This window comes from Podarcis pityusensis (assembly GCF_964106645.2).
Source record: "Podarcis pityusensis genome assembly, chromosome: 6".
Taxonomy (NCBI): Eukaryota; Metazoa; Chordata; class Lepidosauria; order Squamata; family Lacertidae; genus Podarcis; species Podarcis pityusensis.
Window position 1 is genome coordinate 40,346,216 of NC_138030.1, and position 19,085 is coordinate 40,365,300.

Sequence of the window (19,085 nt, forward strand, 5' to 3'; positions counted from 1 at the left end):
ACATCACTCAAACCGTTATTCCATTACGTTGCATTGCATTTCCCCTCTGTGCTGCTACTTATAGGAAAAAGATGGATCTTTTGGTGAAGTGGGTTTGTTGCGCAAGAGCTCTGAATCAGTTTTACTTGTGCAACCTTAATTTGATGGTATGTGATTGAATCCCACCTGAAAATAGTGACTGTCTGGGAGCATCACAGGTTGGGGAAAGCTGCTATAGACAAGCCCTGTCTTCTTCTTCTTCTGCTGCTGCTGCTGCTTAGCACTAAAATATTGCTATTTGAAGCATTTAACACACATTGTCTCCATAATCCTTAAGACAGCGCTGTTAAGATAGGGCATTGTGATTATCCCCACACTGCAAGGGGAGAGGGGGCTTGCGGAAGGCCGTTTATGCTGCAGTCCTGCACCCATTTACCAGGGAGTAAGTCTTCATGAGCTCAGTGGAGCTTACTCCTCAGTAGACATGCTGCAGTGCTGTTGAACTCCCAACTCCCATCAGCCCCAGAATGACCAATGACTAGAAATTATTGCAATTCAGAAACATCTGGAGAGCCACAGGCTCCACATCCCTTTGGCCCAGTGTTTAAATCACTGGGGGGGGTGTAGAGAGAGGAAAGGACAGGATTGGCATCCGCAGCCAACATCATTGGGCAACTGCCAGGACACTAAGTCCCACTGGTGCTGCCCTCTTCCCTTGCCCCCCCCCCCCATACTGGGCAGTCTTAGAGACAACATTTAAAATTTCTCACAATGAACTCAGGCATTGTAGCTGCCCTACATTACAGCACTGTTGCCCATTAGGCCTAACACAGAAGGAAGCCTTCCAGACTGAGGCCAGTTTGCATAGGACCAGGGCCTGACCAAGACATTTTGCTGCCTGAGGTGAAGGGAATTGGTAGGCCACATGCCCCAAACTCCCATGCAAAAACTGATTGGACCATCAGGTGAGGACAGCAAGTTTATTTAAGAGGTGCAGAGCACTCACAGCTGTTATCAAAACACCTTACCACTAGCTCTCGCCCTCCAGTGACTGCCACCTAAGGCAGCCACCCTGCCCTACCTAATGGTAGGGCTGGTCTTGTGAGAACTCTCTCAAAGCTGCACATGCCAAAGAGGGTCTGACACACACCCCTTTTTTATTGCTTGTATTTATATCCCACCTTTCTTCCAAGATGCTCAAGGTGGCATACATAGTTCTCCTTCCCATTTTATCTTCACAGCAGCCCTGTGTGCTGGGTTAGGCTGACAGGCATTGACTAGACCAAGGTCAAATAGTCAACTTCGTGGCCTAGTAAGGATTTAAACACTGGGCTCCCAACACTCTGACCACTACACCACACTGTGATGACCCCATGGCTATTCGTTTTAGAAGGCTACCAGGAAGGGTGAGGTATATGGATGGCCTCATACTTCCACCCCACATAATCCAAGCGAATTGTTTGGAATCATATTTGGAAGTTGAATCACATAAGAGATGCTCTGGCAAGGCTTAAATTGATGATTTGATATGCAATAGCAATAGCATATGGTATGTTCGAAGTTCTCAAAATTAATGGAAATGAACAGCACCAATAAACATGTGACCAATTTACGGCACCATGCTGTGCTGTGTATATTGTACACCACACAACTCGTGATACAATGCTGAACCACTTTGAGGCTTTCTTGTTTAGTTTCTAGAATCAAGTGGAATATAAATTTAATGAAATACGTATGATGTGCAGATCATATAATAAACTGCAGATGATCTTCCCACCATCTAAGTATAACATTTCATTCATTTGTTTTTTAAAATATTGTTAATGTTTAACTTACATTGGACATATTTTTTGGAAACACATGCACCCCGATCTTCACATACCTAGATCTGGGGAGGCACACACACCGGGTTGAGAAACACAGATATAACTAAATTGAAGAATATATTGCCATGATTCAGAAGGTTTGCATGCTATCAGACTTCATTCTCTGATGGGATTTCAGCATAGCTGAGCAAGGGAAGGACTTCCCCCAATGAAACCCATACCGACCCTAATAAACAGCTCTTGCAGATGTGTCCACAGACGTGTTCCTTAATTAATGCCAAGCTGTGTGACCCAACAGCTGCACAACTTTTAATTATGGCATTATAAGCTTAAAATCAGTTCAAATGAGCCAAATAAGCTAGGTCTCCGACCTCAAGACGGACAGCTTATCGCATTTTGAAGTAAATGACCTAATACACGATCAGGTGACGTTATGTGTTCGCACACGTGCGCGCATTAAGTCCAATTAGCGACCTGCGCCCCTCTCTGCAGCCACGCGCCGCCGGGCCGTGTTCTCCGCAAGCGGCCGCCACGTGGTTCTCCGGGACGCAGGCGAGCCCCTGAGACGGCCTGCCCAATGGGGCAGCTAGGATGGAGCCAAGCCTTCGAGGGGGCGGCACCCTTGGCTCCAGCTGGCACTTTCCCCGCGTCATGTGAGCGGCAAGAGCGCTAGAGGCAGACCGAGCGCCAGCAGGGAAAGGAGCGCGACGTCGCTGGCAGCTGGGCGATGGTAAGGGCGAGCGGAGCAGCCGAGCCGGTGCGGGGGTGCAAGATAAGCGCCCCCCCCCCGGGATACGGCCCGTGAAAAGGGATGGGGTCGATGGGGTGCGCGCGCGCCTGGAGCGAGCCAGCGGCGGAGTTCTGCCCCCGAGTTAGAGACCTGGTGGGGAAGGGGCACTAAGTGTAGGGATCGCTGGGGCGCGCCTGACTTGCCCCATCCTGTTCAGCGCACGCGCCCTTTCCCAAGCTAAGAAGTTTGATCACAACTGGCTGAGTGGCGGGGATGGAAATTTGGGCTCACCTGCCCGGCTAATCGAGGTGTGTGATGTGCTTGTTGATGAATGTGATAAAAGACGTTGCCCAATCACTCCCACTGAAATCTTTCGAGTTCAGGAGGCGTATCTTCCTGTAGATTTATTCTCATTTTTATCCGCCCTTTTTGAGTTTATTTGGAGCCCGGGGGAAAAGGCGGGGGGTGGAATCTCGCGCGCCAAGTTAACTTCGGGCTTGCTGTTGAGTCCCATGACCTTCGGAGGGAAATCTGGACGACGAGCGGATTTTCCAGCCGATCTTCGCCCTGTGAAAGCGCTACTCCAGAAATGCAGACTATGCGCGTCGCTCCCTCCCCGCTGACAGATGCAATCGGGTTTTAAGTGCGGGAATCCGGCCAAGCACGCTCAACTTCTAGGGCAAGGGAGACGTGTTGCAATCGCGTGGAGCGAAAAAAAGGCTGCCTGGCGGACGCGCAGGTCCCTCAACAAACAGTGGCAACGGGGCGGGATGCAGCCTTGCGCCGCCCTATGGGAAGCGCGAGGACCCGTTGATTGACGGCAAGCCTGCCCCTGCTGCTTGATTGGAGGGCGGGGTTCCAGGTTGCCCTGAATGGGGAGGGCAGAGGGGGAGGGTGCCGTCGTCACCTCTCCGTAGGGCAAGTCGCATGAGCTCGGCGGTGCCAAGAGCGCTGCCCGATTGCACGGGGTGGTCTGCGCCGGGCAAACGCATGATTTCCGACTGAGCAGGGTGCGCGTGGCCTGCGCGGTTCCTATTTATGCCCTTCAGTATCTGATCGGGACAAATAGGCAGAGGAGAAGCTCGGCCCCGCCTTCTCCATTCCCCAAGCCCGGTGGTTGCTGGAGTGAGACACTTTTCACAGGGTTTCTACCTCCCCCACCCCGTGTTTAACCATTGCCCAGGCCAGAGGCATATCTAGATGCTGGCGAAACCTGCCTCCATTGGGGGTGCAAACAACCGCCACTCTCGAAATCTCTCGGCAGTCAGAGGATCCAACTCTGAGGGGCAGAGGCCCCACATAAAATATTTGAGGCGGCCAGCCATTCAGCCAAAATATTTGAGGCGGCATTGTCAGTCAAATGATGTGTGTGCATCATGTGATCAAGTATGCAGGGTGGGGCTTACCTGCTCCCCCCCCAAATATTTTATTCAAGTTGGCACCCCTCTCTCCAATTATCTGCGTAAGGTCATGAGTTTTAGATTAGAGCTGGGAGCTGAGGGGTGGGAAAGTAGTATGAAAGTAGATCACTGGAGAGTGGAGACTATGGGCTGTATGTCATATACATGTGTGGCGATGCATCATTTTGTGTGTGGGGGGGTACCTTATTTTGTTTTCATGCGCCATCCTTTATTTGTATTATGGCCAAGGACAACGAAAGCTGGTCCTGAGCCTCTCGGGACCTCGTAGAGCCTTGCCCATCACTTGCTACAATGGTTATTTTGAATGGAGATGTTTTTATATATTTAGTTCCTATCCCACTTGTCCCCTCAAAAGAGCCCAGGGTGGCAGACACCAAAGTGGAACAATTATGCAATTAAAAGTAAAGTAAGAAATATAAGCAAAACATTTAAAAACATTTCAAGAATTTTAACATGCAAAGCAATGTGCTCTACCGCTGAGCTGTGGTTCTTCTCCTAAATGGAGCGTGGAAAAATCCCAGAACTTAAAAACTGAGGTCATATTGTAGTGATCTTGGTTATAGCTCTTCAGGTTGCAAGAGGATTAAAGAGGAAAAATATGATAGAGACATGACACTAATTAAAAGATCTAACTGGCTATTTTGTTTTTCAGTGTTTAGTTTGGTAAGTTGAGAATAAAAAATAATAATTTATGTTTGTTGGCAAAAATAGGCAGAGCACACCTTAACTCTGCTCACAAAACTTTACTTATACCTTTATCTAAACCCAGTTCACACATCCAGTTTTCATTTGACTGTTTGTTCTTGGGAATGCACACAAACATCCAAAATAATTGTACACAACTTTGTGTATATAGACAAAGGCCATTACAGTGCCAAAATAAATGTGTAGCCCATTAAAGATAAAGTGAGGATACTTTAAAACACAGGTGAGATTTTAAAAATGGATTGTAGCAAAATTCCCACAAATACAAAATGTACCTTTCCTGCCTACTTAAAATAAAGTGGGACTGAGCCTTGACAGTGTTCATTTTCTTTACCACCTGCCAGAACATTAATACGCGAAAAGCCCTAACAAACACCTTTTTAAGGAAAAAAGGAAGGAAGGGGCATGTAATTACAAACAGGAAACATTTTATCAGTGAAAAATGAATGGTGTCGACTGAAAACTGGCCTGTATAAAACTAATGGTCAGGTCTCTAGCTCTTACTATTTCTTTGTTGTGGATTTGTAGGGGAAACATACATGGAATGATTAAGATTCAACAACCTCTGGACTTAATTTTAATCAAAGCCTGCTACCAAACACTCCTAGAGGGAGGGGAAACTAAGAATGAGGCTGGTTCCTCCCATTCTGTCCTTTGTAAACACCTGGAGTAGGTGTTGATCTAGTGTGGGAGCAAGACAAGAGGCACTTCCAATCTTGTGAATGGGGTTATGAAATGCATTGAGCAACATCAGGTCTTTGACCCTGTGTTGCCGCTGGCAGACCTTGAAATACTTTAAATGCTGCTCCCTTAAAGGCTGGGTGTGTTTATTGAAGAATGCTTCCCCAATCTCCAGCGGGGCTTTCAGCAATATGAGAAGATAGCAGTGGCAAAGAGCAGCATGGACAAAGCTGAAGGAATTTCATGCCTTCACACTCTCAGAGGCTGTGGGTTCTCTTGATCCAGTCTGGGTTACCTCCTCCCCACTTTGGCTATGTTGTTGGCACCTTGCTAATGCATGATCTCCTGGGATGCAAGCCAGGGCAATGTGTTTGGAGGTCCTGGGCTGCCCAGACTACAAGACCGCTCCACTCAGCCTTGCTGATGTAGTCCAAAGGAAAGCAGATCAGTATGTTTGGCACCAGCTGGGCTGCAGGAGTTACCAGAGGGCATCATCCAACCATTGTAGCGACTTCACTCCCGATTTGTGTAGGGTTTACTCCTTAGCCCTTTCTTCTCTCAAAGATATCTTGCAAGGCAGTGGAGGTTTAGGGTGAGAGTTTTCCTTCTCCTAGATGGAAACCTCCTTCCCAGGTTGACCATCTGCCTCTCACTCCCCTCTGCAGCACGTGCAGAACCTGCCTTCCTGACAGTTGAACCCACTATTGGTCTCATCCATTCAGTCCCCTGGAGCCTGTCTTCTCATGTGGGGGAAGTCCCTGACACATCAAGGGTTTGAGACCCATCGGCTACCCACACCTGGTTTAGACAGCCAGCTGAAACCACTTCCTGGGGTGTAGCCACTGTCACATGCTGCCAGCTTTCAGGAGCCCAGGTGAATGCTGAGTGCAGGGTGGGGACCAAAGATGGAGAAACTGCCCAAGAAGGAGCAAACGTACGCCCCACCAGATTTTACAATCCTTCCCTAACATCCCATACACCCCTTTGGCTATATACACATCATATATTTAAAGCCCAAGAATCCTGGGAACTGCAATATGTTAAGAAACTACAGCTCCTAGGATGAACTACAGCTCCCAGCGGGGAAACTACAGCTCCCAGGATGAACTACAGCTCCCAGTGGGGAAACTACAGCTCCCAGGATGATTTGCTGGAAGCCATCTGCCTTAAACATATAGGGTGTACCCAGTGCTTTTTTTCCTAAAAAAATGTTTTGGGGTACTCTCACTTCCGTGAGACTTGGGAAACACCGAGAAAGGAAAGGAAGCTGCCAAAGGGGATAAGAATGGAACTGACAATTAACCATGCTAGAGAAGAAACTAAAAATTTAATTTTTTGAAGTTTCTTCTCCTGTTAGATTCACAAAATGTTTAGGGGTATGAGTACCCCTGTGTACCCCCAGAGAAAAGCACGGTGTACCAATACAAGCCCATCACAACTAATATTGATGTAAGTGTGAAGAGAGACATGGAACAGAATCTGAGGTAACCATTGTTTTTTGGAATGCTTTTCACATTGACCCTTTCTAACTTTGGGTGAAATTGAGAAACTGCTAATGGGACAAATACGATTTTTCCCAGGCAAACCTGTCTATCATTACCACATAGTTTTGTAATCCATAGTATGACCTGTTTGAGGTTAACCAATATTTCTTTTGATTCGGTTATCAGATGCAGGCCTTATTTTGTTTCAAAGAACTACATTCTTGCTTTCAAGTGGGAAAGAGCCCTGGCAGATAGGCCTTGAGTTGGACCCCATTAAAGAAATTGCCTCTGTTCTTCAGTCTGTTAAACCCTTAGGGCACATCCTTCCAGATGGTTCTGAATGAGTGCATTCAATGCACTGTGTGCTGGCTAGAGTTCAAACAACGGGTGGATTCTCAAACAGATTCTTGCAAATTTGAATTTGTATTATCTTTTTTTTCAAAATAAGGATTTTAAAAGGGGGAGGAGAAGTGGTGTTTTTTTTTTTAACACTGAATCAGTTTATAGTAGTAAATCAAAGTAGTATATAGATCCCTTCAGGTGTTCTGTATTCCCTGTATTACTATTTTTAAATTGAACCTCCTTGTGGTTGTCTTCCTGCAGGTGGATCTATAACCAATATTCATAATTTTCAGCTCGTTGACATAATAGTTATATTATATACAGCGATCAATACATCTTTTTATGAGGAGGCGGCGGCAAACCAATGGTCTCAGTAAATCATAGCAAACTGGTGTCTGCTTCAAGTCAGCTGACGGCTTCAGCTCCCATTCAGTTAGCCAACGCTGCAGATGCTCTCAAGCATGAGATGCCACCACTGAATTTGTTGCAGGACTGCAGCGGGGAGCAGGCTTCTAACCCATCAGCTATCTCCAACTTAATCTGCACATCAGAGACGGGTGTTTCGCAGTCCAAGGTAAAGAAGGATGGGGAGAAACCACAGACCACTATCTACGAAGCCTACCTCAGACTTCCTGATTTTTGCCCGGAACTCTCCCGGGACTTTAGCCCTACACTGGAGGAGATTGAGGAGTTCCTGAATGAGAAAATGGCAATTCTCAAAGATGAGCTGAATGACAAGCAGCAGGCAGGAGGACAGCTTAAGAGAAAGTCTGAGATCAGCTTGGGCAGCCCCGGGGAACAGTCTGTTCCTGTAGCTGTTCCGGATGAAGGCCTTTCCTGCTCTGCTCAGTCAGGAGTGGTAGTTTCTGGTGGTACAGGCAACCCAGGGACTGTGGGGACTGTCCCAGTTGTCCTTCAGATCCAGCCCAACCAAGCGAGTGAAGGCAACTCGCCAACCCAGAGCCCTGTTGGTGGTATTAGGGTGGCTCAGTTGGTCATCAGAATGCAAGGGCAGAGCCTGACCGTTCTTCCCCAGGTCATCCAAAGCCCTTCAACAGGCACAGAACAAAAATATGTACGGATAGCCCCTTTGCCTGTGACACTGAGGCCTGGAGTTCTTGGAAGCGTGAAGAATGTGGAGGCCAGGGCCCCCAAAGCCTCCCCTCCTGTCATCCGAGTCCACAAGTGCACACATCCCGGTTGCACAAAGATGTATACTAAGAGTTCTCACCTCAAGGCTCACTTCCGACGCCATACTGGAGAAAAGCCTTACACCTGTACTTGGCCCAACTGTGGCTGGAGGTAAGTGTGTGGCAATAAAAACGGCCTGGTTATTTGATTATTTTTGTTAAAGTTGACAATTAACTTCGTTGCTCAATGAAAGCTTTGTGGGATCAGATAGGCTCACTTAACTACTGGAATAAACTACCGTAGTACTTCCAGCCAACAGTGCAATCATGTATATTTCTCAGGCACCAGTCCCATTGTGTTCAGCAAGGCCTACTCCCAAATCCTGTACAAGTGTGTTTAGGATTCCAAGGTTACGTATTGGTTGAGAAATAATTTAAAATGTATTGCCTGAACGGAAGTATACATGCGTCCTGGACACAACCCACTAGACATTTCTCTACAAGCTCTGCTGAAATGGATTGGAGCTGTTCAAGAATATCGGTGATCATCATTGCTGCTTTTTAATATCACCACCTGTGTCTTTTTAAAGGAAACAATTCCAATGAAAACAAACAAATCTCATATTTAGTCAACAGTGAATGAATCTTTCACTGATGGGATTTAATTAGCAATTCATGTTATTTTTCCATCCCTGGTCAGATAATGACTGATCCATACACAGCACTGTTGCCATACTTTATTCTTTTATTTCTTCAGCAAGGTTTCTGTTCCTCCTTTGACTGCCAGGCAGCTCACAAATGATAATGCTAGGGATCTTTAGGAGAGGAATTGAAAATAAGACTGCCGATACCATAATGCCGTTATACATATCTATGGTGCAACTGCATTTGGAATACTGTTCCATACGGTTCTGGTGGCCTCACCTTGAACAGGATATTGTAGAGCTGGTAAAGGTTCAGAAAAGGGCAACCAAAACTGGTCAAGGGGACGGAGCAACTTATCTATGAGGAAAGGTTGCAGAATATGGAACAACAGAAAAAAGTAAAAGTAAAAGGTGATGTAATAGAAATTCATAAAATGATGCATATCATGGAGAAAGTGGCTCGAGAAAAGTTTTTCTTCTTTTCTCCTAACACTGGAGCTTGTGGACCTCCAATAAAACTGAATGTTGGAAGATTCAAGGCAGATAAAAGAAAGTACTTGTTCACGCAGTGCATGTGGCCTAGGACCCACATACCTACGGGACCGCCTCTCCTGATATGCCCCGTGGAGGACCTTAAGGTCCACAAATGACAACATTTTGGAGGACCCAGGTCGCAAGGTGGTTAGCTTGGTCTCAACTAGGGCCAGGGCCTTTTCAGTACTGGCCCCGACTTGGTGGAATGCTCTGTCACAAGAGACTAGGGCCCTGTGGGACTTGACATCTTTCCGCAGGGCCTGCAAGACAGAGCTGTTCTGCCTGGCCTTTGGTTTGGACTCAGTCTGACCCTTATGTTTCCCTCCCCTTATGGTCTTGATCTATCGGCTACTTTTAAAACGAGGCTGCGTTTTAAATTGCATTTTAACCTGTCTTTTAATTTGTGGTTTTTTTCTCCCCTCCCTCCATTATGTTTTTACTGTGATTTTATTGGTGCTAGCCGCCCTGAGCCCGCCTCTGGCCGGGGAGGGTGGGGTATAAATAAAATTTATTATTATTATTATTATTATTATTATTATTATTATTATAGTTAAACTATGGAACTCACTCCCCTGGGAGACAGCCATCTAACTGGATGCCTTCAAAACAGAATTGGAAAATTCATGGAGGAGAAAGCTATCCAGCAGCCATGATGGCTCTGCTTTGCTTCCATGGCTGGAGGCAGTAATGCTTCTGAATACAATGAGGGTGAGCCCTCTTGTGCTCAAGTCCTGCTTGTGGGTTTCCCACAGGCCTCTGGGAGGCCATTGTGAGAAGAGGATGCTGGACTAGATGGGCCATGGACCTGATTCACCAGGTTCCTCTTCTGTTGCTATTGCTATGATTTTATTTTCTTTGGGGGAAAGGCCATAGCTCAGTGTCGGAGCACATGCTTCAATGGAAAGTAGCCCAGGTTCAGTTCCCAGCTTCCTAGGGAAGGACCCCTGCCTAAACCCCTGGAGCCAGTTGTAGACAATACGGAGCTGCATGGACCAACGGTCTGATTTGGTAGAAGGTGGCTGTCTGTCTTATTAGCAGTACAGTGGTACCTCGGGTTACATACACTTCAGGTTACACACTCCGCTAACCCAGAAATAGTGCTTCAGGTTAAGAACTTTGCTTCAGGATAAGAACAGAAATCGGGCTCTGGCGGTGCGGCAGCAGCAGGAGGCCCCATTAGCTAAAGTGGTGCTTGAGGTTAAGAACAGTTTCAGGTTAAGAACGGACCTCCGGAACAAATTAAGTACTTAACCTGAGGTACCACTGTACGGGGGAAAGGCTTCCTGTGTTGCATTTTTGCTTATCTTGCAACTGTTCGAAGGCATAGGACCTCTTCCCTGATGGGAGAGGAAAATAAAAGGGTCCTTGCACTAGCCTCCCCATGCACTATAATTGTGCAACCCACCATTCTTTTTCAACAGCTTTGTGAATAATTTCACCTTAATCGTTCTTCATTTCCCAGAATTAAATCCATTAGTAGATTAACCGCAGTTTACAGACTTCTGTGACCTGCTAGGGTGTAGCTGATAGTCTAGGTACAAGCTCAGGACAGTCATGTGGCAAGGAGTTCCATCTTTTAATAGGTTCCCTTCTTTGCTGATCCTTCCCATGGGGAATACATCTGATGTGCTGAAGTGGCAAAGCCTTCAGGGATTGCATTCATGTCTGCCCATGCTGCCCCTTGTACCTTTTCCTCAAGCAGATGGTTTTGTTTAAAATTTGAAAGCCTCCAGCTGTCGTGGCATTGGTGGCAGGGACTTTCCAAATGTGAAGAGGCTGCTCCTAGTGAACCTGCAGCTGCCAGACTTTGCAGGGGCTTTGCAGCCATTGCTCAGGGCATCTTGTGAAAAGAGGAGCTCAGTAAAATATCGATATTGTTTCCAAAATACGGAGGGCATTTTCCAAGGGTACCAAACAGGGGAGAAGGGCAGGGACTAGAACAGGCCCCCAGGCAAGGGTTGCACATATTTGCTCCTCTCAAGCAACCTGAAATCCTTAATAACATATAGGGTTGAATTTACTGTTTCCTTGAGAATCATTCTCAAGGGGGTCCTGTGTGATCTTGGCTGATCTGCTTCCTTCCAGCTTCTTTGGCTGTAATGACCTGAGACTTTGGAATGTATCCCTGCTTAACTGCAGAAAGTGAACTCAGTGGGGCTTCTTTCTCCCCCTTGTAGCTCTGGTAAATGTATTAGGAATCTGTTTGATCTCTGCAGTGCTCTATAAAACCAGACTTCTCCGCTACATTCGATATGAGCTGCAAATGGAGGAGGAGTCAGTGAGCATAACAAGCTTCTGATTCCACATTCTTTTGTGGACATTATGGATGGGCCCATCTAATGACTCTACCATATGTCTGGGTCACTGAGAATGCACGGTTTTTAGTTCTTTCCTGCAGCATGTATGCGTCTCCTATATCAGCAATGGGGAACCTGTGGCTCTGCATATGTTACTGGACTACAACTCCTAATAGGCTCAGCTACAATGGTGGATGGTTAGGGATGATGGGAATTGTAGTCCAGCAACACCTGGATGGCTGTTATAGGTTAGCCACCCCGGCTTTGTATTTTCTAGATTTTTAAATAAGATTGAAGGAGCATCTCCACCCCGATCGTTCAGCCCAGACACTGAGGTCCAGCTCTTAGGGCCTTCTGGCGGTTCCCTCACTGCAAGAAGTGAGATTACAGGGAACCAGGCAGAGGGCCTTCTCGGTTGTGGCACCCGCCCTGTGGATTGCCCTCCCATCAGATGTCAAGGAAATATACAACTATCTGACTTTTAGAAGACATCTGCAGGCAGCCCTGTTTAGGGAAGTTTTTAATGTTTGATGTTTTATTGCCTTTTTAATATTCTTTTGGGAGCCACCCAGAGTGGCTGGGGAAACCCGGCAAAATGGGTGGGATATAAATAAAATTTTATTTTATTTTTATTAAATAAGTTTTCAGTAGCCCAGTGGGTTAGAGTAGATCTCATAACTGCCACTGAGTAGATTACCCAAGGTCATCCAGGGAATCTGAGAAAGCAGATGATCCAACTGGATTCCTTCTTTCTAGGGTTGGTGACTGTGAGATCTCCTTCATAATTGTATATTTGCCTTTACAAGGTGCAGAAAGTTATGAAAGGGCAGTGTACCAGTTGGGATTTCTGAACTGTTTTCAAAGGCTGCACATGTACTGGCATATTTGAAACATATAACCTATCTGCATATGCGCCCTGAGGATCTGTTGCCAATTGCCAAATTCAGTGGCATGTACTCATGGGTGAGATGGACACATACCATTTCAAATGCAAGAATGTATGTTGTATGTGCATGCACAAAATCTTTAATATGTGATATATTCATTGAAAGTGTTTTATTCTGCTCTTCATCCAAAAAAGACTTCTAGAAAGAAAAGGGATTGGGAGAGAAGAGGTGTGGGGGATGGGATGATTTCAGGCACTATTTCCTAGTTACAGATTTCTAATCATCCTTAGTCATGAGCTATTTCTCACGATCTGAAGTTGCAGGGTTTTGTCTGCCCATAAGTCTTTCTGAGATTAGAAAAAGAGACAAAGTTATTCCCTTACATTTCCCCGCTCAATGGCACCACTTTGGTTCAATCAAGGCCCTTTGACAATTAAAAAAAAAAAATCTTGTCCAGGGTTGTTTCTGATGTGACTCTGAGTGGATTGTCAGTGAGATCATGTCTGGTCTGTTCCTGAATTATTATGTAACATTGGACAAGTTGTGCTTCCTTCTTCGTCTTTGTTTTCCTCACTCCAAACAGAGAGACAGTATTTCACAGAAGCTTGATGACTTTGTTAATCAAGACCTTTGTTTGTCAAGGTCTTTGAGTTCCTTTGTTGGAAGGCACTCCTTGAACTTGTTTTAAGGCTTACTGCTCTTGTCGAAGGCTGATTTTGTTCTACATCATGTCAGCCTTGGTTCATACGTGAAAAGAAATGAAGGAACCAATAAGGGGTGGGAAGGAGAGAGACAGACAGAATGTCAGTGGTACACAAGAATAAAGGGACAAGAATGGGCCATTAAACCTCTGTCTTTGTGCACCTTTGAGAGGTTTATATTTTATTTATTATCACCTTAATATCCCACCAAGGAGCTCAAGGTGACATACATAGTTCTCCCTGACCCCTTCATGTCCTCAAAGCAACCTTGTGAGTTTGGTTAAGCTGAGGGACTGTGGCTGGCCCAACCTCACCCAGTGAGCTTTATGAACCCTGGGCTCTCAAGTCCTAGTCATCTCACTCTACTACATTATCCTTTTCACCTGAGATGGTAAATCTGTGACCCTTCACAAGCTGTTGGGACTCTAGCTGCCATCAACCTTCATCATTGGCCATGCTGGCTGGGGCTGCTGGGAGTGGAAGATGAACAACATCTGAAGGACCATCAGGTTGTGCCATCGCTGCCCTGTCTGAGCCCAAGAGTGGTTCATGACCTATAGTCCCAATGCACCAGAAGCCAATGAATTGCACCTGTCTGTTTCCAAGTGGCAAAGATTCATGTCTAGAGAAGCTACTTTCTAGCATCTTGCGGTTTCGAAATGTGAGTAGGGAGCATGTTTTTCTATTTCTGAAATAGACACTGGATTCTTGAGAGTCACACTAGAGCAGCATCTGCTAGACAAATCTGCTTTATATCCCAGAATCCTCTCTTGTAGTTTGCTTTGACTGCTTGTGAAGCCATTTGGTGAGAACAACCTCCTTGGTTCACACAACTGTGCAGTAAACATCTCTTCTTCTGTCTGGTAGGTTTTCCCGCTCGGATGAGCTCTCTCGCCACAAGCGCTCCCATTCTGGACTCAAGCCTTACCAGTGCCAAGTGTGTGAGAAGAAATTTGCCCGCAGTGACCACTTATCCAAACACATGAAGATCCACAAAGGGTCATTCAGTTTGGGAATCCGGACAGCTCAGGGTTGTGGTCATAGCTGACTCTGCTTTTCCTGCCTTGCCAAGAAAATAATTCCTGCCCAAGTGAGATGACAAATGCAAATATAAAAGACGGCTTTGTTTGGAAGGGAGGAAAGGAATTGACTTGTGTAAAGTCTATTGGGAAGACCAAAGCCTGCTTCTACCTGAACATGCCTTTCAATCAGGACCTGCCTCCAAACAGGTCTCTGATACTTGTGAACTCTTGTAAAACTTGTAATTAAGTTTGTGGGAAATATGTGACAATAAAGGATGTTGGGGTGGGCAGGGTGAGATTCACTGTTTAGATCTGAATTTTAGAATATGGACTGTTTGGGCCAAGGATGGAAGAACCTTTGGTCCTCTAGACTGTGTTGGTCTACAGCTTCCATTATTTCTGACCATTGGCCATGCTTGGTGAGATTGATGGGAGGTGGAGTCCAACAACATCTGGAAGGCCACAGGTTCTCCACCTGCGGTTTAGGCATTTCTAATGCTTTTTCCTGTGGTGTACACATAGAACAGTATTGGAATGGGTGGGTGTGGGTTCTTTTGCATTTCCTTCTGATTTAGCATCCTGCTTGATCACTCAGCCACTGATTCTGAAACTGTAACCAATGCAATGAAATTACAGGTGAAATATTCACTAAAATGGCAAATCTCAAAGTTCAGAGCTCGAATATCAGTACCAGGAAATCATATTTTCCCAAGTCTTTATTTTCAGACTATACCTCTCTAAAGTCATATTTTGTCACTCCAAATTGGTTTCATGGCATTCAGTGTAATTTGTGTGGTGCGTAATGGTTTGTCTTTAGGAAAACAAATTGCTTTGTTGAGTACTGTGAGTTGTTATTCTATAGCCCCAATTTAAATGTTTATTCTGTGAGCTGTACACCGCTTATGCCTGAGAATGGGACTTGGGGCCCAAGACCTAACCTGTACACATGTTAATCGATGGTGGGAAATGTAATCTGATTTGCCTCTGAAATAAGGCAAACAAGAGTGTCCTGAGTCTGCCCCAGACTGTAAAGCAGAAATGAGGAACCTCCGGATTGCTGGACTACAGCTCCCATTATCCCTAGCCGTTAGTCATGCTAGCTGGGGCTGATGGGAGTTGAAGTGTAATAATAGCCAGAGGGCCACAGATTCCCCATTCTTGAATGAAGTTTGGTGGTACAGCCTTAAGTATTGCACACATTGCCTATGGTTGCAATTCTATGCCAATTTGTTGAAAGTGAGCCCCACTGAATACAATGGACTTGTTTTTGAGAAGACATTTATAGCATTGCACTGTAAATGCCTCACATGCCTTTCATTTGAACTTATTTTGATCATTGTTAATCCACCAGAGCTGTCATTATGGTTTGTTTTGCTTTTATTATTCAGGTTGCTTAACTTACCTTGCATCCATGGAATTCAGGGCTGGAGAGAGAGAGAGAGAGAGAGAGAGAGAGAGAGAGAGAGAGAGAGAGAGTGATTGATGCAAGTCCCAACACAGTCAGTCTCATGACTGGGTGGGGATTTAACACAGGTCTACAATGGTGTTTCCGTGCGCTGCTCTGGTTCATCAGAAGCGGCTTAGTCATGCTGGCCACATGACCTGGAAGCTGTCTGCGGACAAACACCGGCTCCCTTGGCCTATAGAGCAAGATGAGCGCTGCAACCCCAGAGTTGTCCGCAACTAGACTTAACGGTCAGGGGTCCCTTTACCTTTACCAGGTCCCCTGTGGTAGCCATTATGACAACTTCCACCTGATGATTTGTTTCTTTAGTTAAAACGATGAAGAGTTGTGCAGCACCTTAAAGCAGGAGTGGGGAAGCTGTGGTGCTCCACTTGCTGGGCTCCCAACTCTCATCAGTCCCAGCCAGCATACTCAGTGGCCAGGGGTGGTAACTGCTAGCCATGATGGGTACATTCTACCCCCACTGTTGGACGCAGTATTACCTATGAATGCCGGCTGCTGGGAATCACAAGATGGAGGGTTGCTGTTGTGTACAGGCCATGCTTGTGGGCTTCCCACAGGCATCTGGTTAGCCACTGTGAGAACTGGATGTTGGACTAGACGGACCTTTGGACTGACCCAGCAGGGCTTTTCTTATGTCGTTGTTATGCATAAGGTTGCAGGTTCAATCCCTGGCATCTCCTGGTAGGGGTGGAGACCCCAGAGAGCCACAGATAGTGTAGACATTTCTGAGCTAAGTGGACTCATAGCCTCACTCTGTATAAAATAGCTTCCAATGCTCATGTGTCTTGAACCTATGTGGCAAGATGCCTTGTTTGTTATGTGTCTCCACCCTGTTTTGATGCAATGGTTCTTGCCAGAAGTTGAGAACAATAGCTTACCAAGTGCAAGTCTAGTAGCCTGCTCTCAAACATGTTTACTTGGAAGTGTTTTGATTCTGAGATACATATGTTAAGCGTGCTTCTTGTTGTTGCCTGCCTTGGTTATTCAAGCCTCCTTCCCCTGCGGGCACCTTCTTTTTTCCAGTCTGTGCCAGCCTGAGTGACTCATACACCACCTCTTTCTCTTTCCCTTGCTCCAGCTTTCTATACATAAAAATAACTTTCCTTTCTCCAGCTTCATTATCTCACATTACCTTCTTTGGATCTGCACACACTATACCTTGAAAGCACATTCTAAGCACATTCTTTCCCTCAAAAAAAATAAAAATAAAATAAACATAGGCACTGTAGGGTTGCTGGGAATTCTAACTCTGAGAGGGGTCAACTACAGTGCCCAGAATTCTTTGAGGGAAATAATGTGGTTTGAATGTGCTTTCAAGGTAGAGCATGTACTAATGTTCAGGCTCTGAACTGGGCTCTAAATGAACATCTAAAGAAGCTCTGTCACCATTATTCCTCCCACAGAATGAGCTTTTGTTGGCAATATCGACTTAGTCTAAAAGGATGTTTGAAAAGCACCTCCTACGGGAAACTGTGCTATGACAATTCTAGCTATTTAAAGCCCTGAAAAAGAACTTGTGCTCACAGGTGCAGAAATCCAGGAGTCATGCCCAGCCATGCAGACAAATATATTTGCATATGTCACAGTAAAGAAAAACAAACTGAATCAGTCGTCATAGCTGACAGAGTTACTTGTCAACTGCTGCATTCCCTCTCGGAAAGGAAAATGAGGTTTGGCAATCTGTGTGATTCTTCCCCGCCCTCACTCTTTTCTTAGTTTTCATATAAATATCTCTTTTTAGGCATCCATCAGTCATCCTGTGATAAAAGCCCTTTATCTCACATTGGCCTCAGATTAACTTCTTGGCTGTGTAAACAAAGTACATGTTCAAAAGGTCAATCAGAGGTTGCTGAAAGTTGAGAGAGTCCACAATCCATGGCAATACTGGAATCCCCATTTTCTTCCTTTTCATCCTAGCATGACACCATCATGTCAATACTACCAGAGTCATTAACAGTTCACAGTTTCATAGGTCGATTGCCAGTCACAGTGATTTTCTAAATTCAGCCCACAAGGAAGGATGGCTGGAAAACAGACTGGATTATCATTTAAGCAGATGGGCGGTTAGCTCAGGATAACAACCTTGGGCTAACAAACCTGAGATAGCAGGTACCATTGTTTATTGCCTGAATCAACCTATAGATGGGCTAACCCAAGTATCTTCAGATATAACATAAGTTCAATCAGGGGCAAGCAACATGCCCTCAGCCCAATTTCAATTTGGGAGACAAGGAGGGGGGAAAGGGGTTTACAGACAGAGAAAATTGAATGAAAGAGGGAGAGAGGGTAGGGGAAGAACCACAGAGGAAGGGTACTTCTTCCTACTTTTAACTCTAGCCCTTCCCACTACCAACATTCAGCTGCCAATATGTTCTATGTTTGTTCATGACGCTTATAATTTGTCTTTCTTCCATCATGGAGCCCTAGGCAGTGTACATCTGGTTTCCAGGGAGGCACTCATTAAAGAACTCTGCTTTAACTTCAGCAAGGTGCTGGCATGTTGTGATATTATCTTCACAGGAATACAACCCATTGCAGAAAGAAAAAAAAAAGGTTCCTGGACCCTGATTTAAAGGGATAAAGAACTGTGATAAAACTGGCATGATGACCTTTTTTTGGCGTTGGCGGGAGTGAATTCTTACTTTCACAAAGATGCCTGCAAGTTGGGCTTCAAAGAAAGGAATGCCTGGCTGACAGCAATAGTTTTTCAAGCAAAGACAAGGGATGTGGTGCACTTAGGCACGCTTGGCTATCTGTGCCAGACTTGTCAAGGCTGCAATTCTTGAGGTCTGTTTAAATTGCCTGGTTTTTTGTTTTTTTAAAAAATATTTACATTAATACATGTTGGATAGGGAAGACAGAGTATGGCTTCACACAGTAGCTGTATCCTGCTCCTGTGTGAGAGACGTCTTGCACTTGGGCTGCTACATGATGCATGAGAGCTCTGACTGTATTTATGCAAGTGCTAGAGGAGGAGGCAATACAAAAACCTACCGCTGTGTGGTTTCCAGCTACCTACAATAAAGTATGGGTCAGTTATATGCAATTTTGTTCCACAGAATTACTTGGAACTCACATGTCACAATTTTCCTCATAACCTCCACCATTTCATAGGGGAAAATAGGCCTAGACCTGTGAATATGTCTTTGGGTGGGCCCAGGGGTGTGACTTAGCATATAAAGGCAGCTCAGGAAGGTGTGGCATTGCAAATGTACCACAGGCAGAATACAAGGC

General features: G+C 45.5%; 1 protein-coding gene across 2 annotated transcripts; it reads left to right on the forward strand.

Annotated features, from left to right (window-relative positions):
- Positions 1–2,416: 2,416 nt before the first annotated feature.
- Positions 2,417–18,897, forward strand: LOC308478914 (Krueppel-like factor 15). 2 transcript variants are annotated; one of them, XR_013987358.1, is made up of 4 exons: positions 2,417–2,535; positions 7,430–8,470; positions 14,229–16,262; positions 16,474–18,897. XR_013987358.1 is itself a non-coding variant. In XM_081009106.1 (3 exons), exons 2-3 carry the CDS (start codon positions 7,533–7,535, stop codon positions 14,407–14,409), a joined length of 1,119 nt encoding a protein of 372 aa, XP_080865232.1. In that variant the 5' UTR covers positions 2,417–2,535; positions 7,430–7,532; the 3' UTR covers positions 14,410–18,897. The 2 variants fall into 2 exon arrangements, 1 of the variants encoding a protein (XP_080865232.1); XM_081009106.1 differs by having other exon boundaries at positions 14,229–18,897.
- Positions 18,898–19,085: the final 188 nt, after the last annotated feature.

Coding starts and splice junctions, on each gene's coding strand:
- LOC308478914 (XM_081009106.1), top strand. CDS start 7,533: ATGGTCTCAGTAAATCATAGCAAACTGGTGTCTGCTTCAAGTCAGCTG. Junction 8,471..14,228: donor TGGCCCAACTGTGGCTGGAG/GTAAGTGTGTGG, acceptor TCTGTCTGGTAG/GTTTTCCCGCTCGGATGAGC.